This window comes from Danio rerio, chromosome 11 (assembly GCF_049306965.1).
Source record: "Danio rerio strain Tuebingen ecotype United States chromosome 11, GRCz12tu, whole genome shotgun sequence".
NCBI lineage: Eukaryota > Metazoa > Chordata > Actinopteri > Cypriniformes > Danionidae > Danio > Danio rerio.
Window position 1 is genome coordinate 36,106,186 of NC_133186.1, and position 27,415 is coordinate 36,133,600.

General features: G+C 35.1%; 1 protein-coding gene across 2 annotated transcripts; it reads left to right on the top strand.

The window, feature by feature from the left end:
* Positions 1–1,002: 1,002 nt before the first annotated feature.
* On the top strand, positions 1,003–25,528 carry spoplb (speckle type BTB/POZ protein like b). 2 transcript variants are annotated; one of them, XM_073915970.1, is made up of 13 exons: positions 1,003–3,060; positions 5,409–5,522; positions 9,824–9,951; positions 12,247–12,371; positions 13,677–13,798; positions 15,388–15,539; positions 15,624–15,751; positions 17,500–17,677; positions 17,858–17,913; positions 18,104–18,226; positions 18,309–18,451; positions 21,962–22,015; positions 24,571–25,528. In XM_073915970.1, exons 4-13 carry the CDS (start codon positions 12,294–12,296, stop codon positions 24,713–24,715), a joined length of 1,179 nt encoding a protein of 392 aa, XP_073772071.1. In that variant the 5' UTR covers positions 1,003–3,060; positions 5,409–5,522; positions 9,824–9,951; positions 12,247–12,293; the 3' UTR covers positions 24,716–25,528.
* The last annotated feature ends 1,887 nt before the right edge of the window (positions 25,529–27,415 follow it).

The following is a 27,415-nucleotide window of genomic DNA, read 5'->3' on the forward strand; positions in this document are numbered from 1 at the left end:
CACTTGATGAAAGTTTATTTATTTATTTATTTGTATTTGTAAAAATATAGGACAAAATATGCTTGCAGTTAATATTAAGAAGGTCATAGTCAGATTAAAAAATAAACAAGATTAAGCCAGCAAATCTAGCAAATGTTGTGTTACTTTTGACCCAGCTGTGTTTTACTTTCGGCCCTGCTGACTTTGTCAACAATGTGCAACTTTTATTTAAAGTGAAGTTATATTGGAGTTGTTCTACATTTGTTCAAAATATCATCTGATTTTGACAGAGCACTCTTGTGAGTTAGTAACCACAGTAAAAATACATTTCTGCTAAAAACTTTATCTTTTAAAATTAGTGGGTAGCGCTTTTGCCTTACAGCAAGAAGATCGCTGGTTCGAGCCTTGGCTGGGTCAGGCGTTTCTGTGTGGAGTTTGCATGTTCTCCCTGCATTTGCATGGGTTTCCTCTGGGTTCTCTGGTTTCCCCCACAGTCCAAAGACTTGCTGTACAGGGTGAATTGGGTAAGTTAAATTATACGTAGTGTATGTGTGAATGAGAATGTATGGGTGTTTCCCAGAGATGGGTTGCAGCTGGAAGGGCATCCACTGCATAAAATATGCTGGATAAGTTGGTGGTTCATTCCGCTGCGGCAAGACCAGATTAATAAAGGGACTAAGCCAAAAAGAAAATGAATGCATGTGGTTTTTATAAAAAAAATGTTCTGTTATCTATATTTTCATGTATATAATTATATGGATAATCATATCTGTCGCTCGCTTCATGGGAACTGCTAGCACTTTTTTTCTAGCAACCGTGTAAGCTAACTTTGCAGTGCATCATAACATGTACTGCTTTACTAATGTCAGTCTTATGTAAGTAGTGACAGCAAGCCTAATTAAAAACATAACCATGATAATTAGAACATCAGTAGTGGAAAATCGAATAAGAATTTGGTGTACGCGGCAAACTAACTGCACGTTATTAGAACAGATGGTTGGAGAGGAAGTTCTGTGCGCATGCGCAGTGCGCCTGCCTAGAGCTGAAGCGCAGGCAGCGCTATGAGAGACCGAGAGAGAAAAACACCCCTTATCTGTAGAGAAAGGCTCAAAAGTTCACTCGTTTCGCACAAAATTCTTTCTGCGACTCACTCAGGTCACATATCGTACCGTGTTTCTATGTCTGTGATGCGGAGTGTCTGAGAGGTTTGTAAAATTATTTTTTTTCTTGCATTTTGAACACCGCTCTGCGCACTGACACAAAGACAGATGCTTACTCGATCTGCACTTTATTGTGTTGCTCAGGGACAAACAAATCAGATCCGTGCGAGCTTTAGTAGAAGGACCTTTCGTTATTTCGGCCGTTAAGCAACATTGTTGGCTCGGCTTTGTTATGGTTCTGTCTCTTGTTTGGGCCGAGCGTGAAATGTAGGCCAGACGAGACGAGCCTTGCTGGGCTAACTTGGTTTCCTCGACTCTTTTTCTCTTCGTTTTCCGCATCACTCGCACAACGAGCGAGTTTAACGGAATGGCGACAAGTGTTCGGCGTTCACATGTGTCTATAAAGTTGTTCGAACGCGGTAAGAAACACGGTTATCGATATATAACAAAAACTTGGGGCGGATGAGAATGATTTCGTAGCGCATTACAGCGATGTCTGATTCGCGAACGAATCATTTCTTCTGAGTCGGATCTTTTCAGTGAATCCGGTTCGCATAACTAGTGCTTGGTTTCTTCGCTTACTATCGAACTTATTATCGAATTGTTTTATAGCGGTTCGCAACAGCTCACGCGTAGGGGTAGTTGGCTCAAAAAACGAATTATGCTGTATATTTACTTGTCTCCATGTCATTCGACATGTAGGTGTTTTTTTTTTTCTTATGTAACGTAAACGTAAGTTACAACATTGAAGATTTTTAGCTGAATCCGGTGTCCTTTGTGTTTCCTATAAAACAGTTAATGACTACCAGTACTTTGAGAGTCAAATTAAACATATAAGTTACAGGCAACACAAAACTGATAACTTAACTGTTCATTTCATTGACCCTTGAACATTTCCTACTTGCTATCAAACTATTTCACTATTTTCAACTGTAACAAGAGGTTAAAACACCTATCATAACGTTTTTTGTCAATATCTGGACCTTTTTGGATTCTCTGAAGTTATGGAAATTAAAAATTTAAAACAGGAAATACATTAGGACCACTGTTATTGTTTACATTCCTCAATATGGTCTACAGACATGTGAGCTACGTGTGTTATTTTTATATTGTCTGTAGGAAGTTTGCTTTAGGAAGCAAATCAATCTCTTGCAAGATGCTGAACATTATTATGACATTTATGACATTATTACCTGTAATCCTTAGCCTTGACAAAGTCCCGAATGCATTCAGATGCTTGTCACATGACGCATAAACTAATACAAACTCATGCAATTGGATGCTATTTGTTTACTAAGGGGAGGGTTTGTTGTATTGTTAATCACGTTGATACTTGAGGTTATCCTGGATCCTTCAGTCTGTTTTAAAAAAGTGGGGCAAACTAGAGAAAACCCACACGAACTCTGGGAGAACATGCAAACTCCACACCAAAACGCCAACCAGTGACCTTTTTGCTGTGAAGCGACAGTGCTTACCACTGAGCCACCGTGACGCCCCGTATATAATTATATGTATATTATAGTTATATCTGCCTTGCTTTATGGGAGCTGTTAGCGCTTTTACATCTGACTGAGTAAGCTAACTTTGCAATGCATCATAAAATCTACTACTGTACTAATGCCAGTCATACCCAAGTAACTGATTGCTGTCATATGACAATTACGCTGACACAAACTCCAATGCAAGCGGATGCTGTTTGTTTACTATGGGGAGGTATTGTTGTATTGTTTATCATGTTGATACTTATGGATATCCTGGATGCTTCAGCCTGTGTTTAAAAGTTGTAAACAATCATTTGTTTGTCTGTTTGCACCCACATGTGTCAATGCGACAGGAAGCTTGTGCTTCAGACTGTTGTGAACGATCAGGACTGATCGGAGAGGCTATGGATTAAAGCTAATGACATTGTAAACATGTTCAGGTTTGTATTAGTTAACCCCAGTGTACCATCATGAGGCACAGATATTATTATTTTTTTGTCTTAGTTTTTTTTTTTACTTTAAAAGTGCAGGCGATCCTTTACTTGAGCTTAAAGTTCACCACAGTTTCAGCTACAAAAAAATAAATAAATAAAAAATCACTCGTGGTTAAATGATGGGGAACAACAGTCAGCTACATCTAGTCATGGGTCGGTATAAGATTCTGGCGGTAGGATAACCTTGGATAAAAATATCACGATTTCACAGTATTGTGATAACTGCTCTAAAATATATTCTATAATATAATGTCTGGGTAAAAACAAAAACTTTTTGTCCCCTTTGGAAACAATATATTTTATTTTAAGAAACATTTAAAATGTTCTGGAACAGTAAACAAATCAGGCTAATTAATTAAAATAAATCAATGACTTCTGCAGTCTTCATTAGTTTAAAAAGCACCGATTTCTTTACAATTTGATGTGGATATCTGTTGCCCTAAAAAAATGTAAATAAAAAATCTTACACATACATTAGGAACAGTATTGCACAAAATTGTTTGACTGTTTTATAATCTTGACTTTTTCAAACTGCAGTATACCTTGAAAACGGTTATCGTCCCATGCTTAGCAACATCTTATGTTAAAGAAAAATTTCAGAATTGAGTATAAACCATGCCTTTAAATTTCACTACAGTAGTCCACATTTGAAGTGGATCAAAACGTTTCTTTAAAATCTACCAGTCACGACAAGAATGGGTGTTGTTCAATAGGTTTAGGACAACTTTAATGACTTTAATGAAATGTTTTAAATCACTTCAAATTTTGATCGCTTTTTAGCTGTTGCCATTGCCTATAAATAGTGCATTTGCAGAGCTAGTGTTTCTTTCCATACCGATATACTTCCGGTGAATGTTTAATGTGACTTTTTCAATTTTATACAGTTCCTTTTACAGCATCGATGTTGCAATCTGATTAAAAGTTGATCCGTTAAAAAAGACTTCAGCATTTATTTAGTTGTTTAAGCGTAAACCGAGAAAAAAAGCTGTTTACTCTCGTCCGTCAGGATCAGCAGACTAGCGCAGAAACACAACTGGAAATACTGGAGTAAAATACATTTAAATACTTTATAGACATAGCGCGGGAAAATGTAATTTAATGCAGCACTTCTTGCACATTCTGAGACTCACTTTATAGCATCATTTAGGCAGTGAAAATTGTTAATTTTTAAAAAAAAGAAAACAGACCTTAAACGCGGCAATTTGGTAATGGCGAACAGTTCACTGGAATCGTTTGACCCATGTTACTGACAAATTAAAAGTCATTCTGCATGCTTCTGCATATACCCTAATGTACTTAACCAGTTAACCAGTTTTTCATATTGAGGGATGTAAACAATAACAGTGGTCCTATTCTATTTGCTGTTTGACATTTTTAATTTCCATAGCTTCTGAGAATCAAAAAAGGTCCACATATTGATAAATAATGTTATGATAGCTGTTATTATGTTAAGATATGATTAAATTGCGTCTTGTTATGGTTGTGAAATAGTTCGACAACAAACTTCATGGGCCAATGACATCGTCACTTTGAAATGGTCTATAAAGGACTTTTGGAGTGGCATGGTAGCTCAGTGGTTAGCACGGTCTCCATACAGCTAGCAGGTTGCTGATTCGAGTCCCGACTGGGCAAGATGACATTTCTGTGTGGAGTTAGCATGTTCACCCTGTGTTCGTGTGGGTTTTCTTCGAGTGCTCCGGTCGAAAGACATGTGCTATAAGTGAATTGAATAAGCTACAGCAGCAAATGTGAGTGAATGTAAGTGTGTATGAGTGTTTTCCAGTACTGGTGTACTACGTCCAGTACCGCTGCTTAAAACAAATACTGAAATAGATGGCGGTTCATTCCGCAGTGATGACCCCTAATAAATAAGGGACTAAGCCGAAGGAAAATTAATGAAAAAAGGACTTTTGAAAAAGCTCCTTCCTCAACTTCATTGTGTGTGTGTGTGTGTGTCTGTGTGTGTCTGTGTGTGTCTGTGTGTGTCTGTGTGTGTCTGTGTGTGTCTGTGTGTGTGTGTGTGTGTGTGTGTTCTCTTCAAATGTTTCACAGTTGGCTTGTGTTTGTTTCTGCGTCGTTTTACCTTTCAGATGACAGAACGTTCCCAAACACCTCTTGTTTATTTTTCTTGTTTAGTTCTAGATCATCTTGTTCACCTCCCTCAAATCTTTGATGTCCCTATCAGCATTTTGATGTCAGTAATCTAAGAGAAACACTGGTTGCAGAGCAGTTGGGACAGAACTTGACGCTGTGCCAGTGTAGATGTGGTTTTAAAATGCAGTTCTCCCTGCCAGGGTTCATCGAGTCTGCTGAGAGTGGCATCCCACAGAAGCACCCTCATCTGCCAAGCTCTCCTCTCTGGAAGGCTCGCAAAACTCCCCCAAGTGAGATTCAGCATTCTTACTGAGGTCAGTGTGTGTTTGCGTTTTCATACGGTCAGCTGGAGAGTTTAGATGAGTTTAATGAAGACTTGATTTGAAGCTCATATTGTTGATTAATACAGTAAATAACTTATCAGTAGGCCCACACAGAACTGTGCGTACAGAAATCCGCAGATTTTTTTGCACATCATTGAGTGTATGTAGTTACTTGTGTAAATGTGTGTGCATTTACATTTGTTCAGTTTAAATTCAATAATAATATTGAATAATATGAAAATGTTCATATGATTTATTTACAATACAGTTTGTAAAGTAACATTTTCTTTATTTTTGTAGATATATTATTATATGAGAGACTTTCTTTGTTTTTTATATTTACCAAATATGTGGATCTAATTGGATTTGCATTGTAAACATTACATAAAAGTTTAAAAGTTATTACTTTTTATTTCATTTTTTAATTTTTTAGTTACTGTACAATTTTTTAATTTTTATTTTTACAAAATTTTCTGCAAAATAAGCAAAAAAATGTCCGCAGATTTTGTCTGGCCCTACTTATCAGTAGGCCCAAACGGAATCTGCGCACGCAGAATCCCGCAGATTTTTAAATCATTAATTCTGTTTATTTACTTGAGTAAATGTGTGTAAATCTATATTTTTTAGTTTTTAAATTAATTACAGTAATCTTATTGACTAATATGACGATGTTCATCTAATTTATGCAGTTTGTACAGTAATATTTTCTGTCTTTAAGTAGATATATGAGACTTGCTTCGTTTACCAAATAAAGTGAATTTGCTAATTGGATAAGCATTGTAAAAATTAAATAAGTTAAAAAGGTATTTTTTTTTTACATATTACGTTTTTAGTTACGATTCTCTCTGAATAACTCTGCAGAAATCTGCAGATTTTTAGCAAAATTCTCAGCAGAAATAGCAAAAAACGTCCAAAGATTCCGTCTGGCCCTACTTATGAGCTATACAATTACAAGGCAAAGACATGGTGTTTATAGCCTCACGATACTATAATATGTAGTAGTGAAAAAATAGCTCTCTGACCTTGTCTTTCTGAAGGTATTTTGTTTTGTAATGATGGTCAGTTGAAATTTGCACAACTTTATAATGTATGGTTTCAAAAAATAGCAAGAAATCGCAAGTAGTCAGTTAGCTTTATATATATTTTATTGATTGATATCTGTTAAAGCTTTTGCAACAACAAATAGATTACTTGAGTAATTAATAAGTAACAGTTATGGAAGAATTTGTATGTTTTAAAGGTCCCATAAAATTAAAATAGTTTTTTAGATGTTAGTATCAGTATGTACGTCTTTAAGGATATATATTAGCAAGTGTGGTTCAAAACTAGGGGTGTCAAATTAATTTTTTTTTTCGATGCAGCGCGATGTGGACGCAAACAATTCAGTATTGGTTCTGTAGTAATCATCAATCGGTTATTATGTACTGACGTTATTTATCACAGATTAGTTATATTGCGGTAGCTTACTATGGCGAGGGAGGAGACTGTGAGTATTTAAAACACTCCAACTACCTAAAAAGCAGATAGCTGTGCACAATTCACTGCTTGTTAGTTTGCTGGATAGTCTTTCACTGACAGGGAAGTACATCAGAACCGAGCTACGATTTAATGTAAGCTAAACTCTGTCTCTCTGTTGCCCCATTGACATGCTGGCGTGTTCGTGAGGTTACGTTTTATCTCCTTTCTTGGCTGTTAGAACAATACCGTTACTTGTGGATCTAAACACGAGCGTGTCTGCAGAGTGAGTTTTCTCCACCGCGTCGCCATCTATAATGGATCAGCTAATCGTCATGGCCGTTTAACATCAGTTGTCGTGTCTGTGTTTGCTAAACAGTGCCAGAGCTGACCGTTAAAGCCAATCGCAGTATTTTCTGTTGAGCTAGTGATCAATCATAGGAGTTTAACAACTCGCTCAAAAAGCAAGAAGGATAATATTTACATTTGTTTATTCGCTATATCTGCATGTATTTTTAGTTTTGTTATATACATTCAAAAAGAGTGTTTTCTTTGAGTAGGTAAAATTAAAGGTACAGTACATTTATCTGACAGCTTCTATTAAAGGGCAAAATTGTATTACAAATAATGTATAAATATATTTATAAAACTAAAATTTTAATACAGGAATTATTGTTGCTAAGTGAAATATCAAATTGTTTATGTAAAGGATCATCGATGCACCAAGATATCGAATTGAACCGAATCGATGACATAATCGTAACCAAACCGAACTGTGAGACCAGTGTTGGTTCACACCCCTATTCAAAACAGTGACACAATTCACGCTCAGAAGAATTAACTGTTATAAACATGACAAGCTTGTAGTTTGTCACCTTCGCCTTAGTGAATCAGCGGTTTTATTCACGTCACATACTTCAGTTGCTCAAATCATAACCAATCAAATGCTGTCTAGTATCTGACATGCCCCGCCCCTTCAAGACACTTTTTAAAGGGAGAGGAGTTGAATTATGTCCCACCCTCTCTTCGTGTTTCTGTTGAGATTACGTCAAACATCGAATATAAATGCATATTTTAAAGCACTTCACGGGACCTTTAACACAATTATGAACTAAAGATTTTGCTATTCTTAGGATTTATTGTTGCTTACATTTCTGTTTTTATGTATGATTTTTGCAAACTAATGGACAAAATTAAACTGTTGGAGGCTTTATGCAACAAACATTGTTTTGTACAAATGATTTTTCATTTTTTTTTCAAAGACAAAATGTGTGTGGTATATATGTTTTTTTTTTTATACACTACCTGACAGAAGTCTTGTCGTGGATCTCAGTTGTAAGAGCAACAAATAATAACTTGACTTCTACTTGATCATTTGGAAAAGTGGCAGAAGGTAGATTTTTTAAATGAATCATCTGTTGAACTGCATCCCGATCGTCACAAATACAACAGAAGACCTACTGGAACTTGCATGGACCCAAGATTCTCACTGAAATCAGTCATATTTGGTGAAGGAAAAATTATGGTTTGGGGTTACATTCAGTATGGGTGTGTGTGAGAAATCTGCAGAATGGATGGCAACATCAACAACATGAGGTATCAAGACATGTGTGCTACCCATTACATTGCAAAACAGAGGAGAGGGCAAATTCCTCAGGAGAATAGCGCTCCTTCTCATACTTCAGCCTCCACAACAAAGTTCCTGAAAGCAAAGAAGCTCAAGGGGCTCCAGGATTGACCTGCACTGTCACCAGACATGAACATTATTGAGCATGTGAGGTTATTGAAGATGAATCCAAAGGATCTTGATGAACTCTGGGAGTCCTGCAAGAACGCTTTCTTTGCCATTCCAGATGACTTTAATAATACGTTATTTGAGTCACTGCAGAGATGTATGGATGCAGTCCTCAAAGCTCATGGGAGTCATACACAATATTCATTCTTATTCCACTGCACCATGACTTTATATTCTATACTGTACATTGTTTCTGTTCAGTGACAAAACTTTTGTCTAAGCAAAGTCAGACCTTACTGTCCTAATTAAATAATTAAAAATCAAGGCCTCATCATATTTTATTTTGGTAAAATGAGCGTAATCTAAAGGCCTTTGCCTTTTTTTATAAATCACTTTTGATACCAAATGATCAACTAGAAGTCAAGTTATCATTTGTTGTTCCTAAAACTTGGATAGGCGACCAGCCTTTTGTCAGGTAATGTATATAGATCATATTTAATGGGCTGTATGGACATTTCAGAAACACTTGTTATTAGCGGTGCTTAAGTGAACTTCAGCCAGCCAATTATAGTTTGCGCTTGTGTTCATGTTTACATATGTGATTTAGTGCCCTGATATAATTGCAACAAAATACCTTTTTGCTGTTTAATTAGAAGTAAAATGAGTTTGCAGCGATACAGCTGTGCTTTCCTCTCAATAACAAAACTGAACACTTTATTATTAAGGTTTAATTGAAAGTATACACTGTAGAATATATAGAGAGACAGACAGACAGACTACGTGCAGCTATAGTTAAACTTTCAAATACAGTTAATATATTTATAGATATATATAGTAAATATAGTTATACTTTCAAATTAGCATTCAATTCTTTGACACGATGTTCTACAAATTAGCTGTGTTTAGTGTAAGCATACTCTACAGGCATTCATAGACAACCCAATAAGTCTGAGAAGCTCTCTCTCTCTCTCTCTCTCTCTCTCTCTTTTTATTTTTTTAACAAGCTGTTCAAATTGCCCATTTAAGTGCTGTAGGTTTTGCTGGTGTTGATGAAATGCGTGCGTGCGTGTGTGTGTGGTAAGTTCTGTGTCTGTGTTTCTAGGATGGCTTGTTTAGAGGCTGAGCTCAGTATGTACTGTTAGTCATTGTTTCCAGTCACTGACGGCTGTGTCTCTGAGCTTGAGCACAGGGATGACATGGAAACACAACTTGCTGATCTCTGAAAACAAGGTATTTTTTGATCTTATACATTTTCAATGACTTTTAGTTTTGCTCTTCCCCCTTTAAATACAGTTATATACAGTTATATTTCTGCCACCGTTGGAACTTTATTTTTGACATAACCATACTAGCCTATATTTTGCAAATAGCAGCGGATAAGTAGGGTAAATATTAGTCTTTTGAAAGAAATTAATATATATTGAGGATACATCAAAGTAATCAAAGTGGCAGCAAAGGCAAAAATAAAAGAGTCCTAAAAATTTTTGTGGGTTCTAAGTATTAAGCAGCACAACTTTTTGCTGCATTGGTAATAATATAACTTTTTTTTTTTGACAGAAATTTAGGATTTCTGACGGATCATATGACATTGAAGACTGCTGAAAATTCAGCTTAGTCACCACTAGAAAAAGCTGTACTATATATTGAAAGACATCTGTAAAAATATCCACTCACCGGCCACTATATTAGGTACACCTTACTAGTACAGGGTTGGACCTTCTTTTGCCTTCAGAACTGCCTTAATCCTTTGTGGGATAGATTCAACAAGGTACTGAAAATATTCCTCAGATATTTTTGTCCATATTGACATGATAGCATCACACAGTTTATGCAGATTTGTCGGCTGCACATCAATAATGCAAATCTACCATTGCACCACAACTCTATTGGATTGAAATCTGATGACTGTGGAGGCCATTTAAGTACAGTGAACCCATTGTCATGTTCAAGAAACCAGTCTGAGAAGATTCACACTTTATGACATGGTAGAAGTAGCCATCAGAAGATGGGTACACTGGTTATAAAGGGATGGACCTGGTCGGCAACAATACATCAATACTAGGCTGTGGCGTTGACACAATGCTCAATTGGTACTAATGAGCCCAAAGTGTGCCAAGAAAAAAACACCCCCCAATATTCCCCGCTCACTGCATATTTTTTCTTTTTCGGATCATTCTAGAGATGGTTGTGTGTGAAAATCCCAGTAGATCAGCAGTTTCTAAAATACTCAGACCAGCTCATCTGGAACCAACAACCATGTCACGTTCAAATTCACTTAAATATCCTTTCTTCCCCGTTTTGATGCTCAGTTTGAACTGCGGCAAATTGCCTTGACCATGGCTGCGTCTGAAACTGCCTATTACTCAGTAGGTACTGCATTTGAATTTAAATGTACTACTCAGCCATTAGAAAAGTACGTTCTATACAGTATGAATGTGAAAAGTATGAACGGAGTTCAGACCTTCTACATCCGCCATTTTGTCATGGTCACGTGACCTACCTGCGTCAATTGCGTCGCTTTACTCCCATTCATGAATTCTCTCGCGGAGCATCATGGGATAGTGCAGCATGTTGGGGATGCACACTCCAGAATCTCGCCGGAAGTAGTAAGTCATCCGGGTACTTCTCGCATACTGATTTTTAAATTCTCTGAATTCGGACGTACTACTCAGCTCGCATACTGTTTTTAGCGTACTATATAGTATGGAAGTATGCGGTTTCGGACACAGCCCATGTCTACATGCCTAAATGCATTGCTGCCATGTGATTAGCTGATTAGAAATTTGCGTTAACAAGCAGTTGGACAGGTGTACCTAATAAAGTGGCCTTTGAGTGCATATATTTATTCAATTTTTTGGACAAAAATTGAATATTCTTAAAAAAAAAAGAATCTTACCAACCCCAAACATTAAACTGTATTGTGAACTTGGATCAAGTCAAATTATTTTCTATTGCTTATTTTGAAAGATTTTTTGACTTTGTGATTGGGTTTATGATTTCATCCTAATGAATAATAAAATAGCCACAAATTTAGTAGATTTACATAATTTAAGGGAATATCTTAGTAGTTTTGGAGTAAAAAAAATCCAATAACTATAGTAAACAGTGTTTTTCTGACTCTGTTCTTTGCTCCTGCTTTATTTATAACTTTTTTTTAGCAACATGGTGTCTAAAGTCACTTAATATTAAAATCTTGCTTGTTAAAATGTTTTAAAAAAACAATATTGCCAGTTAAAAATTATGGTAGAAGATTAGACATCCCTAAAACATCCATATATTATGCTGAAACACCATTCCTATTTGTTCCTTTCTTCGTTGTAATTTGCATTGGTATAATTAAACACTTGCCTTTAGCAACCACTAAATATAAACTTTGACCTAATAGTCAACCTCGCTTGTGATTATTTATAGACATTTGAGCACACTGCCTTATGATTGTAAGCAGTTCTTGAATTGGGAAATCATATTAACTGAGTGACTTGTTTTGACTGCAGTTGTACAGTTTTGACTTGATTCTGTGTGTAGGCCGAGCAGTAAGCTAAATCAGGGACGTGGAAGGGTGAAAGCAGGCCATGTCACGGGTTCCCACCCCCCCTCCACCGGGGGAAATGACATCCGGACCTGTGGCGGAGAGCTGGTGTTACACACAGGTAAGAGAACAAGAGACTGGCGCTACGTGTACTTGCATTTCAATAGTGTTTTAAAGTGAAATCAGCCTTTCAATATTGCCAATGTGTGTCATAAAACATCTCCATCCACTAGGGGTGTAACAAAACACTCAGCTCACGATACAGTGTGTATCATGAAATGTATCACGATATTTGGAATAAAAAGTGAAAATAAAATTGAAATGCAATAAAAGATTTATTTAAAAAAATACCAAGTAAACAGTTTTCAATGTATTTGTTTTGTTTCAACTTCTTTTATTTAAACTGAACCTACTTTAAAAAAAAAAAACAAATTAAATAGGCCTGTCTCTTGAAAATAAAATAATTTTCAACATAACAAAATATTTTTGATTGCAAAGCTTTGACACCAAATAATCATGCATTCTTAATTGTTGAAGGTTTTTCCTGTTGGTAAGAGGTTAACTAATTTTTCCTGTTGATCATGGGTTGGCAACTTTGAACCTTTAGATAGGCCTCTGCAAAAACGTCTGTTATATGGAGTTCTACAGAGTGTAACAGCAAATTATAGTGTGCATAAGTACACTTAAAATGTTGTGAGAGCTGAGCTGCTTATTTAGATTTACATAGATAGTCGTGTGTGTGTGTAAGAGTGTGAGACTTTGCACACTTACCTTGATATGTTATCCATATATCTCAATAAAAAAGCCAGAAACCAAGCTGTTTTGATTATGATGTTCAACAGCAAAAATGATCAATTGTACCCCCCCTCTCCCCCCAACAGGGAAAACCAGCAAGAATCAAGAATGCATGATTATATGCTGTCATGGCTTTGTAACGAAACCATCTCATTATAATGGAAGTCAGTGGGGCAAAAACAGCCACAAACCTAATGAAAGGGTAGTAAATTTGCCCAGTGCAATGACTTTTAAAAAAATTTCAAAGCATTTTTGCTAAATTTGTGTTAAAATAAAATTATCATTAAAATCATTCCATTTGCTGAAACACAGAGACAGTTGCTGTCAAATTATGAATTACCTCAGAATGGATGGAAACATCTCCAAATGCACACAAGAGTTAAATCTGATTCTACTCTTTGGCTTTTAACAGCATATGATATTCTTTGTTTGTTGCTGTATGTTTGTTGTATATGTCTTTTTGTTTTTGATTGTGTATGCTTTTATAGCACTTTGGTAAACACTTGTTGTTTCTCAAAAAGCAAAACAGACTAGTGTTAAGAGCCTGAGCGAGTAGAAAATGGATATTTCTTATCTGAGAGCGTGACTCATGAATATCTTTTTTTTCTGTTGTTATTCTTTTAATCTGCAGGTGAAAGTTGTAAAATTTTCTTATATGTGGACGATTAACAACTTCAGCTTCTGTCGGGAGGAGATGGGAGAAGTCGTGAGGAGCTCAACCTTCTCTTCAGGCCCCAACGACAAGATGAAATGGTGTGTTTCGCTGCGTTCAGAGTGTTGTCAAGTGGCCTCTTAAGTCCTCTCTCTAATGCTGTCAATCCTGCCCTACCAAACACACTCGCAGACACGCTCAAATACAGGCTTGACCTTTCCAAATATCATTGTCTGTGGATCCACAGCGGCCCATGTTGATTTAGGTTGGGTTCACTCTGAAATCTTCTGGGACGCATTTTGGAGATGGCAAAAGATGTTTTACACTGACAACTGATTCATTGATTTTATGATGAATCCTAGTGTCCAATAAAGTTCAGACAATATCTAATATTTTTGCTCACAGTCTTGCCGCAGTGTCTTGTGCAGTCCTTAAAAAATGATAGATACAGTGCTCAAGATATACAAATATCTCATTGACATTAATGCTTTCTACAGGAAACTTTACAATGTTATACAGTTAAAGTCAGAATTATTACCCCCTCCCGCCCTTTAATTAATTAATTATTATTATTTTTTTATTTCTAAATATTTCCCAAATTATGTTTAACATAGTAAGGAAATGTTCACAGTATGTCTTATAATATTTTTTCTTCTGGAGAAAGTCTTATTAGTTTTATTTCAGCTAGAATAAAACCAGTTTTCAATTATTTAAAAAACATTTTAAGGTCAATATTATTAGCCACTTTGAGCTATATATATTTTTTCGAAAGTTTACAGAACAAACCATTGTTATACAATAACTTGCCTAATTACCCTAACCTGCCTAGTTAACCTAGGTAAGCCTTTAAGGTCATTAGATTAATCAGTACTGAAGGCAAATTTGGAGCTAATCTTACAAAATAACATATGATAGCAGTCCAAAATGAGTACACCTAAGTTTATATGCTGGGGGAAAAATATATTAAATAAAAGATGTAAAGAGTAAATTTCAAGAGAAACAAAAAAATTATTTTTTCCAATATTTTGCATGAATTTGAATGCATTATCTTTCTATTTCTAAAGATAAAATAATATTTTAAAAATAGACCTGTTTAATAAATCTGTTTTTTTTTTCAAATACACCAAAATACATGACCTATATTCACTGAGAAATGGATAAAAATTCAAATTTTTTATGTTGAGCAGATAGATGGATGGACAGATGGATAGACGGATGAACGGATTAATAGACAGATGGATGGACAGATAGATAGACAGACAGATGGATACATAGTTGGACGGATGGACAGAGACAGATAGACAGATGGATGGATGGATGGATGGATAGATAGATTGATAGATATATTGATTAACAGATAGACAGACAGATAGATGGATGTACAGATTAATAGATGGACAGATTGAGAGAAATATGGATAGAGAGATAGATGAATAGGTAGATGGATTAACAGATGAATAGATTGATGGATATAAATATGATCTAGCTTTATGATTTTCTTTTCTGATAGATGTTTTCTTATTCTTTTTAAGTGTCTGTATATATTTATGTCAGTAGTGTTTTTAGTAGTGTAGTTGTTTTTATGATTTTTCACACAAATCTTTTATTTCATATTTTAGTCAGTTATATTTGAGTTATTTTAGAAATGAAATGTTGTTTTACATACTATAGCTTTTTTTTTTGTCTGCAGGTGTTTGCGAGTGAACCCAAAGGGTCTGGATGACGAGAGTAAAGATTACCTCTCACTGTATTTACTGCTTGTCAGCTGCCCAAAAAGCGAAGTAAGAGCAAAGTTCAAGTTTTCTTTACTGAACGCCAAAAGAGAAGAAACTAAAGCCATGGGTAAGACTTTCCTGGACATTCAGAGAATTGAATTTGGTTATATGGAAAAAGCCGTTTTAATCTTATTCGTGCATCAATTCTCAGAAAGCCAAAGAGCCTACCGCTTCGTCCAGGGAAAGGATTGGGGCTTCAAGAAGTTCATTAGGAGAGACTTCTTGCTGGATGAAGCAAACGGACTTCTTCCTGATGACAAGCTCACTCTGTTCTGTGAGGTAATGGATTGTTTCATGTAAACTTGGGCGATGGCTACATTAGTGTGCTATTGTTTTAAAATCCACCACTTTTAGTATTATTATTAGTTGTAGTAGTAATAGTAGCAGTAGTATTAGCAGTAATATTATTATTATTATTAGTAGTAGTAGTAGTTGTAGTAGTAGTAGTAATTATAATAGTAGTAGTTGTAGTGGTTATAATAATAGCAACAGCAGTAGTAGTAACAGTAGTAGTTGTAATAACAACAATAGTAGTAGTTGTAATAGTAATAGTATTAGTAGTAGTAGTAATAACTAGCAGTAGTTGTAGTAGTTATAATAATAGTAGTAGTAGAAGTAATAGTAGTAGTTGTAGTAATAGTAGTATTATTATTAGTAGTAGTTGTAGTAGTTATGGTGGTAGTAGTAGTCAGTAATAGTATTAGTTGTAGTAGTTATAATAATAATAATAATAATAATAATAGCAATAGTAGTAGTGGTAGTAGCAGTAGTAGCCATAGTAATAGTATTATTATGAGTAGTAGTTGTAGTGGTTATAATAATAGTAGTAGTAGGAATAGTAGTAGTAGTCGTAGTAATAGTATTAGTAGTAGAAGTTGTAGTAGTTATAATAATAATAATAATAGTAGTAGTGGTAGTAGCAGCAGCAATAGTAGTAGTCATAGTAAGAGTATTATTAGTAGTAGTTGTAGTGGTTATAATAATAGTAGTAGTAGTCTTAGTAAGAGTATTATTAGTAGTAGTTGTAGTGGTTATAATAATAGTAGTAGTAGTCGTAGTAATAGTATTAGTAGTAGAAGTTGTAGTAGTTATAATAATAATAATAATAGTAGTAGTGGTAGTAGCAGCAGCAATAGTAGTAGTAGTCATAGTAAGAGTATTATTAGTAGTAGTTGTAGTGGTTATAATAATAGTAGTAGTAGTCGTAGTAAGAGTATTATTAGTAGTAGTTGTAGTGGTTATAATAATAGTAGTAGTAGTCGTAGTAATAGTATTAGTAGTTGTAGTTGTTATAATAGTAGTAGTAGTAGCAGCAGCAGCAGTAGTAGTCTTAGTAATACTTTTTTTATTAGTAGTAGTTGTAGTGGGTATAATAACAGTAGTAGTAATAATAGTAGTAGTAGTTATAATAGTAGTAGTATTGCAGTAGTAGTAGTAATAATAATTGAATTAATTTTTGGTAGATGTTTATATGCCTAGTATCCATACTCGACCTGTTTTTTTTTCCTTATTTTCTGATTTGTTTACTTTTTATTTTAGAAATTTATTTTTAAATTCATTCATTAATTTCATGTTATTATTTTGAATACTGGTAAAAATGAGAACATTTACTGTCAACTCGAACCTGACATTTAAAAATAGACGTGTGCTGTTTATGACATTATTACAGTCAGATTTGTATTCAGTAACAGTGCACGATTTTGTACTATAATTAAACAATCACTAATATTTTATGATTTTATCTTGTTCTGTTCTGAATACAGGTACCATTTAAAGGCTTTTAACTGTCAACTTAAATGTGACACTTCTTTTTCATCGCAATTAATGCTTGTTTTTGACAACTTTCTATTTTTATGTGTAGGCTACAGTTTTGTATTATACGTTTATACTTTTCAGTTGTGTAGTGTCGTTTTTTTCAGAAACTCTGGAAATCTTAGGGTCGTCTTAATTTTCTAATGCTGTAATAAAAGGAAAGTGTACCCTGAAAGTTTAGCCTCAGAAACATCCTTGCTGACTTGTTTGTTTAGGTGAGCGTGGTTCAAGACTCTGTGAACATCTCTGGCCAGTCGAACACAAACATGCTGAAAGTCCCCGAGTGCCAGCTTTCAGATGATCTGGGCAATCTGTGGGAAGGCTCCAGGTTCACTGACTGCAGTCTGTTTGTTGGAGGACAAGAGTTCAAAGCGCACAAATCCATCCTGGCAGGTGAGTTCAGTCACCGACAGATGCTCGGGGTCCACAGATTTTTGCCTCTCTAAAAAAGACAAGCTGCACAGACAACAATGGAGAACGTTCAGTCAAATGATAATGAGGCACATGATGAATTTGGCTGCACTTTACACACATGATTCACTCCAAACTGATGATTCATGTCTGCTTTCACAGCGAGGTCGCCAGTATTCAATGCCATGTTTGAACACAAAATGGAGGAGAGTAAAAAAGTGAGTGATAAGATACAGTTAATCTCCATTCTTTACTATTACTGTTTACTGCGTTATGGATTGATGTATGGATGGATAGATATGGATGGATGGACAGATAAGCTGCAATCAATACTAGGATATTTTGTACAATTTTAAATCAGATGTTATTTCTGTCAATACACAAACCATATTCTCCACTCTTTCGCAGAACCGTGTAGACATCAGTGACGTAGAGCCAGATGTGTTTCGGGAAATGATGGTATTTATTTACACTGGTAAAGCTCCCAACCTGGAGAAAATGGCCGACAACCTGTTAGCTGCCGCAGACAAGGTTAGTGACTCTGAAGAGCTGCGGTTTTCTTCTTGTTTCTGCTGTCTGTGGTAGACCTGTAGTGTATTGTGTGTGTTTTCAGTACGCTCTGGAGAGACTGAAGGTATTGTGTGAGGAGGCACTGTGTAATAGTCTGTCTGTGGAGAACGTGGCTGATGTCCTCATTCTGGCGGATCTGCACAGCGCAGAGCAGCTCAAAGCACAAGCCATAGACTTCATCAACCGGCAAGTACACACTCGTGCTCACAAACTGAAAAAACAATCTTTTGTTCACTGGGGCTGGGCTGTGATATAGTCAATCAACAGAGATTGTTTAGTGTAGTTCATTTGCAAACATCTCCATGTGCAATACCACAATGTTATACATGCTGTATATATCCATTAGAGCAGGGGTTTTCAAACTGTGGGTCGCGACCCACTACATTTACATTTTACATTTAGTCATTTAACAGACGCTTTTATCCAAATCGACTTACAAATGAGGACAAGGAAGCAATTTACACAACTATAAGAGCAACAATGAATAAGTGCTGTAGGCAAGTTTCAGGTCTGTAAAGTCTAAGAAGGAAAGTATTAGTAAAGTTTTTTTTTTTTTTTTTTTTTGAGTACAGTTAGTGGTATATCCAGAGAGGCAATTGCAGATTAGGAAGTGAAGTGGAGACTAAATAGTGAGTTTTTAGTCGTTTTTTGAAGACAGCGAGTGACTCTGCCGTTCTGATGCAGTTAGGGAGTTCATTCCACCAACTTGGCAGATTGAATGCGAGAGTTTGGGAAAGTGATTTCTTCCCTCTTTGGGATGGAACCACGAGGCGACGTTCATTCACAGAACGCAAGTTTCTGGAGGGCACATAGATCTGCAGAAGTGAGAGCAGATAAGAAGGGGCGCAGCCAGAAATCGCTTTGTAAGCAAACATCAGAGCTTTGAATTTGATGCGAGCAGCAACTGGCAGCCAGTGCAAACGGATGAGCAGTGGACTGACATGTGCTCTTTTAGGTTCATTAAAGACCAATCGTGCTGCTGCATTCTGGAGCAGCTGAAGAGGCTTGATAGAGTTAGCTAAAGCCCCACTAGTAGAGAGTTGCAGTAATCCAGTTTGGAGAGAACAAGAGCTAGTGGGTCGCACAGTGAACAAAGGTGGGTCGCGCAATGTCACATAGCTGCAGCTATATTTACAATGCGGTGAATCAAAACCAGTACGATTGACGGCAATAACTTAAAAGCCTCTTACCCTAAAAAGATCTAACGTGTGTTTCCTACCAAAAGACAAAGCTGGTTATGTTTCACAGCTGTCTTTTTCTTTTTTTCGCTCGACATTAAGAGCACTGCTCCGTTTGAGCTCTCGCAATCTGCGTTTAGCCGGTAGAGCTCGCGCAGAGCGGAGCTCTCAGTAAGGGGCCGTCGGAAAAGTGCTTTTTTTTTTTTTTTTTTGCGCTCCGTCCTGCGTGTTTTATTTTAAACACTACTAATTATCTCTTAAATGAGCACAAACAGTTATAAAGTAGTCGAATGCTTCTTTATAGATCTGTGCATTCTTACATTAACACCTCTGTTATCAAACAAAACACAATGGGAGATTCATTTGCTGCTCTTCACTAAATATCTATAGTAACTTTTATCAATATTCAAATACAATTAAAAGTGAAATAGATTTTATAGCTTTATTTAATTTCTGGATAGGCCATTGATTTTAATAGGCTAAACCTTTTATTTTATTGTCAATATTTTCTAATGTTTGCTATGTATTCTATCAATTAAAGCTATTTGATGTCCCATATTTTTTACATCCCAACGTTGACAGAATGCTAATCAATAAATAGCAATAATGCTATCTGTTAGTTTTAACGTCAGCTAATGTTATGGAAGGGCATAGATGTTATGGAAAATTGTAATAGTAATGTAACTACCCCCATCATTCCTTCCTCAAGCAAATGTGTAAATATTAGATCTATTCAGCAATAATGTTAATTGCATTGGCATATTTATCTGACGTATTCCCAGCTTGTAGTAGTCGATCAAAAAGCTATTTAGTTTCTCATGACTATACACTAGCTGTGGAATTTACTGTGATGTGACGGGGCTCGATCATAATCCAGGGGCTTGATCAAAGGTTGATCAAATTCTCTCAGAAAAAAAGAAGAGTATCTTTTTCAACAAAAAACAGTTACAGCCAGCATCCCACCAAAAGCACTTCGAGCCTCATTTTGTGCATATCAAATCGCAAAATCCAAAAAGCCGCACACCATATATTTTTGACTGCTTTGAATGGATACTTTTATTTTTTACCCATTTTTCCATAATAAAATATTATGGTGGGTCTTAAGATTGAATTACTTGCCTAGGTGGGTCCCGGAATAAAAAAGTTTGGGAATCCCTGCATTAGAGCAGCAAAGAAACATGGGTGAATGCAAAGAGAGAAAAAGTCAAAATGCAGAGGATTGGTGTAAATAGTTGGTCACTTCTAAAGTGAAAGTGTTTAGACACATTATCTGTGTATAATGACAGCAGCATAACAATACACCGTGTGGTTACTATTAATAAAAGATCTAAACAGTGGTGCCCAACCATCAGGCCGCGGACTGGTAGCGGTCTGTGGATCAGTTGGTACCGGGCCGCACAAAACATCATTAAGTATTGGCATTTTATTTATTCTGAATATCTGAATGAGTCTGAATGAACTTTTATTTTGAAAAATGACCACATTCTCTCGATTACATCTCGGTCACTCGAGCGCCCAAATTTAACCCACAATCAGCAAAAGGAGCTAGAAACAGATGTCTTTGGTAAAGGGAAAAGGCAGAGGGAAGGACCCGCAAACAGCCAAGAAATAGATCCACATTTGTCATCAAATCAGGTGAATTCAGCATGTCTGTGCAAGAAGATCAACTGCTGGAGATCGCAAATGAAAGCGGCCGTTTAGGGCCTGTTTGCATACCACGTCTTTTCTAGAGTTCGCAAGTTTCTTATTTCCAATGAAGGTGCTCGGCTTGCGCTTCCAGACGCACCCAGTTGAAAGAATGCCTCAAGCATTGCGAGTCACGTGAGAAGAACTGAACAAACCGACTCCATCTTTTGGTACTCTTTCTCGTGTTAGGTACCCTTTCGAAAGGGTGCCGAAAAATTGGTATCCGCACAAAAGCTTAAAAGCTTTTTGAACCTTTTGCTGACAGCGATGAATGTTTGCGCCTGACAACAGGTTTTGATCTTTGGTTTCATTTTATAATACTGCACTTTTTTCTACAAAAAGTTTGAACTTTGAGAGTGTTAATGCCTGTAAATGTTAATGCCTGTCTGAGAAAAGTGTGTAGTGAGGGGTTTTACAGCCTTCAAACATCTATAATAATTGTGATGAATATAGCCGACTACTTTGCAGATTTCGCCTATTGCAGGTTATTTTTAAGATCGTAACTGCCGTGATTAACGAGGGACCACTGTATTTATATAAAAAATCATCCTGTTATATTGATATTAAGGTTGAAGGGTCGAAAGAACTGTTTGTGAACTGTAATGGAGTTTGACTGTAATGTGAACACAAACACACACCTCCTAAACTAGAAGCAGGATTTCTTGAACCAGGACTAAATGTGCCATTTTTACCAGAAGAACCAAACTGAACACTCTTAGTTTTGATTTTTTTGTGGGACAGAGGATTGGTTGATGAATGTTCTGATGGTGACGGGTGTAGCTGCAGTGCATGTTGGGATATCTTTCTAACGTTTGCTCTGTTCTCTCCTCAGATGCAGCGTTCTTCGACAGCTCGGCTGTAAAGATGGCAAGAACTGGAATAGCAAGTACGTGTGCCAACATACTACCATCTCCCACAGTCCTCTGCAAATAAAAATCATGTCTGCGTTTAACAGGAACTCTAGTTTGCACAGCAATTCTGTGACTAAGACCTGCGACGCTACATGAGTCATAGCACAGTTTGGGCATACTTTATTTATTTAGTTTTAGTTTAACGATCCTTTTGATATGCAAACATTTTTTTTAAATTATATTATTAATATAATAATATTATTATTATTAATTGTATTAGTATTATCTTCGAAAGAAAAAACATGTATTCGATTATATTTATTATTATATATTATATATCAATTTATATTATATTATAGTATTTTACATTATATTATATAATTTTATTTTATATTAGATTATAATCCATGTGTCTGGCACAGTTTGAGGATTTTAAAAAAAAAATATTTGTGCAAATTTACTTTTATGCAAAACTTTATTTTATATTATTAATAAAATAAAGCTGATTTCAAATTTATATATATATATATATATATATATATATATATATATATATATATATAAATAGATTTTTTTAATAAAATAGTTATTGTTATTATTATACATTTTATTATTACTATAATTATCTTTGAAAGAAAACATACATGTATTAGATTATATTTTATTATATATTTTATATTATAATTTATGCGTCTGACACAGCTTGAGTATTTTTTTGTAAATATATTTTTGCATATTTACCTTTTTATGAAGGCAAAATTGTATTATTATTTTATATTATTAATAAAATAATAATAATAATTAATTTTATTATTATTATCTTTAAAAGAAAACATTATATTATATTACATTATATTATATCATATTATAACCCATGCGTCTATGGCACACTGTAAGAATGTTTAAAAAAGCACATTTAAGTTTATAAAACGAAGACTATACAGTATTATTTTACATTTGATTATTCAATGACTGTCTACCTAAATACAGTTTGACTCGACAGAAAACAGTCTAACATTGTTCATTTCCTTGGCATATTTTTCTTTGTTGAATGTATCTGTGCTTGTAGATGGTTTATTATATTGATGCACTTCCCTACAGATTCTTCCCAATCAATCTAAAATCATAGACTCTTAACAAACGTTTATAATATAGAAGACAACACTTATAAAAGATTTACTCATCTAGTGAAATTTTATACATATCGCAATATATATCGCATAAAAAATTGCAATGTGTCATTTTTTTTAATATCGTGCAGCCCAAATATATTGTATTTTATTTTATTTTAGTCCATACATCTATGGCTTAAGGATTTAAAAAATATATATTTGTGGGTGTTGCTTTTTTTATAATATTTTTTTTATCAGTATTATATTATTGATAAAATAATAATTATTATTATTAGGGTATTTTGTATTATTATTTTTTTAAGGAACTGTATTGTATTATAACATATTCAATTATATTATATTATATTATATTATATTATATTATATTATATTATATTATATTATAATCCATGCGTCTGGCACAGCTTGATAATGTTTTTGTAAATATATCTTTGCATATTTGCCTTTTTAATGCAAGCAAACTTGTATTATTATTTGAATTATTAATAAAGTAAATATTATTATTATTATCTTTGAAAGGACATACATGTATTGTATTTTATTATAATCCATGCACCTATGGCTTGAGAATATTTGAAAAATATTTGTGCATCTTCCTATTTTATGCAAACAAAATTTTATTATTATTAATATTATTATTTTCTTTGATAGAAAACATTCATGTGTTGTGTTTTATTTTATTATTATATAATATTATATTATATTATAATCAATGCGTCTATAGCACAGCTTGAGGATTTAAAAAAAATATAAATTTGTGCATAGGTTTGTGTTCCTTTTTTTCATGCAAACAATTTTATTATTATTTTATATTATTAATAAAATAATAATTATTATTATCATATTTGGAAAAAACATGTACTTTATTTCATTATAATCCATGCGTTTATGGCATAGCTTAAGGATTATAAAAAGTAAATTTGTACAATATATATTTTTTAAATGCAAGCAAAATTGCATTATTATTATATATTATTAATAAAATAAATATTAGTAATATTCTTCTTATTATTTTTACTATTATCTTTGAAAGAACACATACATACATGTATTGTATCAATTATTTTTGTTTTACACAACCAAATTTAAGCATTTAGTTTATTATGAATATGAATATTATTATGTTTTTAGGTGCCTTCCAGGGAAATAGAAATATACAATTTATATTTATTTGTTATTTTTATTATTATATGTATTTATTTATTTATGGTAAAGCTGCATTTTCAGCATCATTGTGTCAGTCTTCAGTGTCAATCATTTATTAGTCTTTGTTATAAAACGGCAGTAAATTGTCTGTTGATTTGCACATTACTATGCAGAATGTGTGAGAATGTTTATTTTGATAAACCTCCTGCCACAGATCCAGCAGATAAAGCTTAATCCCCGATTATTTCCCGTCAGTGTGACCAGTGTCATGTCATTTACACATGGTAACCTTGAGTCTTGTTTTTTGACAGTCACGCCGCAGACATAATGGAAACGGCAGGCTGGAAAGCCATGATTCAATCCCATCCTCACTTAGTAGCCGAGGCGTTCCGCGCTCTGGCTTCAGCCCAGTGCACACCATTCGGCCTGCCTCGAAAACGCCTAAAACAATCCTGACCTCCGTCCTCACAGACTGCTTAAAAACCAAACGCATGAGGAGGCAAAAGCGACCCTTCTTCCCCTCCGTTTTCACTCGCCCGTCGCCCCTTCCAGAGACACGATGGAGGAGCTCGTTCAATCCGAAGAAATGGACTTCGCCATAATGTTTACTACGAGTGGCATCGGAGAAAAGGCCTTAAAGGATCCGCCTGCTGCGACTGATCCCAGACCTGTCTGGATTGCACTAGCTCCCACATAATGCAGTAGTTTTAACATGGTGGTGTTTAGGACCTTGTACGTTACGTGTTGTTGAGGAGGGCGAAGGTTTGCGTTCGCCCTTTTTGTGAACTCATGGTCTGATTTTTTTCACCAAACACTCACTAGTCGCAAAGCCACACACACGCATCGAGTGCAGAGACACTGACACTTTTAAAGTGTTGACGTTGTCGGCAGAATGTCGCTTTGTATGTTTATCGTCGTTAAAAAAAACGAAGTATTAACTGAGGTCGCGCTGTTGGATGCTTGGTGAAAAGAGTTTCACGTCGAGTATGACACGAAAGAAAACAAGCGGCGGAAGATGTCGATATTTTGCACCAACTTATATTATTGGTAAATATGAAGATTTGTTTACCGTGCTGTTTACAGAAATTGTTTTCCCTTTTTTTTCCGCACAAGAGTTAGTTCGGACTTTTAGTTGGACTTATTTTCCATGGTTTAACGTACTCTGTGATCTGGAGAGTTCTTTGTGTTTGGGGGAAGAAAAAAATGTATTGTGGTTCAAAAGAACTTTGGTTTATTGCTTTGGAAATAAAACTGGTCAAAACTAACAAAGTTGTGTGTATAACTATTTAAAAAAAAAACACTTTTATTTTCAAGTGGTGATCAATTATGCTGAAATAATACTTAGTTAATTAAAGCACTTTAGTCAAGAACTTCTCCAAGTACCATTTCAGGTTTAGCTAGTGACTAATAAAGCCCACGTAAACCAGAAATTGCCTTTTTTAGTATATTGATGCTCCAGCCTGATCTCACAAGAAAACGTAAGTATTTTACATTTTGTCAGTTTAGTGTTCGTCGTTCGAGTTCAGTCATACGAAAATGTACAATTTTAAAAAGGAGATGTGGGACCTAACCCTGACTCTAAATCCAATCGTTAGGCATGTGACAAGATCTCTGGCTACGAGACTTAATCGTGTTGAGATTTCTCGTCGAGGTTGTATTGTAAGTTGTGATGTTAGGATGGAGCGTGAAGGCTGATTTTACTTCTGCGTCAAGCTTACGCGTATTCTTTGGCACAGCCTACGCGTGGATGCATAGCCGTCGCTGATGCGCACCTCTCAAAAAATGTAACTAGACGCTGCAACGGTGCGTAACACAAGCTCTGTGATTGGTCGGCTTAGTGAGATCCATGTAGAAAAGAACCATAGTGATCGTAACCGTGGAATTTGTTCTATGATAATAAACAGAACATGTTTGCACTAACAGGACTTCAATTTCAGATTTGGATTTTTTGTGTGTGTGTGTCATAGAAATTAGGATATTGGTGCGTGCTCTTTTATATGCTAATGATCTTAATTAGGGGGAGTTTACAAATTATAAATGCCACATCTGAAAGTTCACCCCAGAAATTGCACTTTTTGAATACATTTTAGAAATGAATCTGAATGTTTCCCCTCTTTTTTTTTTTTTTTTAGTTAGTTACACTCGAGTTTGAGCATGTGCAATTCTGTCGTTTGGTGGCATGATTAAACAAGATGATTAGACATTTAAAAAAAAGCGAGCGATTGGTCTATATTTTAAACTTCTGTACAGAGAGGTCATGTTTTGATCTTCAGTTGGTCTTACAGAGCCATGTGATGCGATTTCGCAGGTCAGAGTTCACCAAGCTTGAACTTTTCAACACCATAAACTGCCACGCTTGACACACATGCTGCGTTTCCGGTCTGCTGCATTCGCGTGTGTATGAATAGAAGTCTATAGAGAGAAAAGTGCAGCGTGACCACGGCTTTAAAGATTTACTAAATTTAATTTAGTTTACCTTAATCTAAAATCAGTTGTCCACTATTTGTTTATTTATATATATATATATATATATATATATATATATATATATATGCCTAAAATATTGGTTATCAGCTTCCAAAAATAATTATTAGTTTCTGACAAAAAAAATAAAATAAAAATGTAGTCAGTGTTGGCCATCTCTAATTCACGTTTTATATTCTTTCATTTTTAAATCACCGTTTTCATGATCAACGTCAACGTTTTGTTTTTGTTTTCTTCCCAATCGACATATATAAATAAATAGTATAATGTAGGTAGTTTTATGTACATCGCCAAAGGACAGTGAGACGTTGTGAAGGCTCCACATTCTCTTTAGCTTCAGAAGTCATTTAAATGAACTTTTAAAAATCTTCCCTTTTAGTCTTTAAACATCTGGAGACGACTTAAGCCGAGATCAAAGCCAGCGAGCAGCAAATCCTCAAACGCTCTGTTCATCAAACCATGAGATTACACAGACTCGCACCGACATTATATGTACACTTTTCACTTCAGAGTCTGAGTACACGATCAGACCTTCGCAAATGAAACGCATCATCCTGCATATGACAATGTTTCCTTTTTTCACCATTCACAGAGGTTAAACTGGCTGATCCGTAATGAGATTCACCGGAGGAATACTGAGGCTTTTAAGACAATTTTGTAACAAACGCAGAG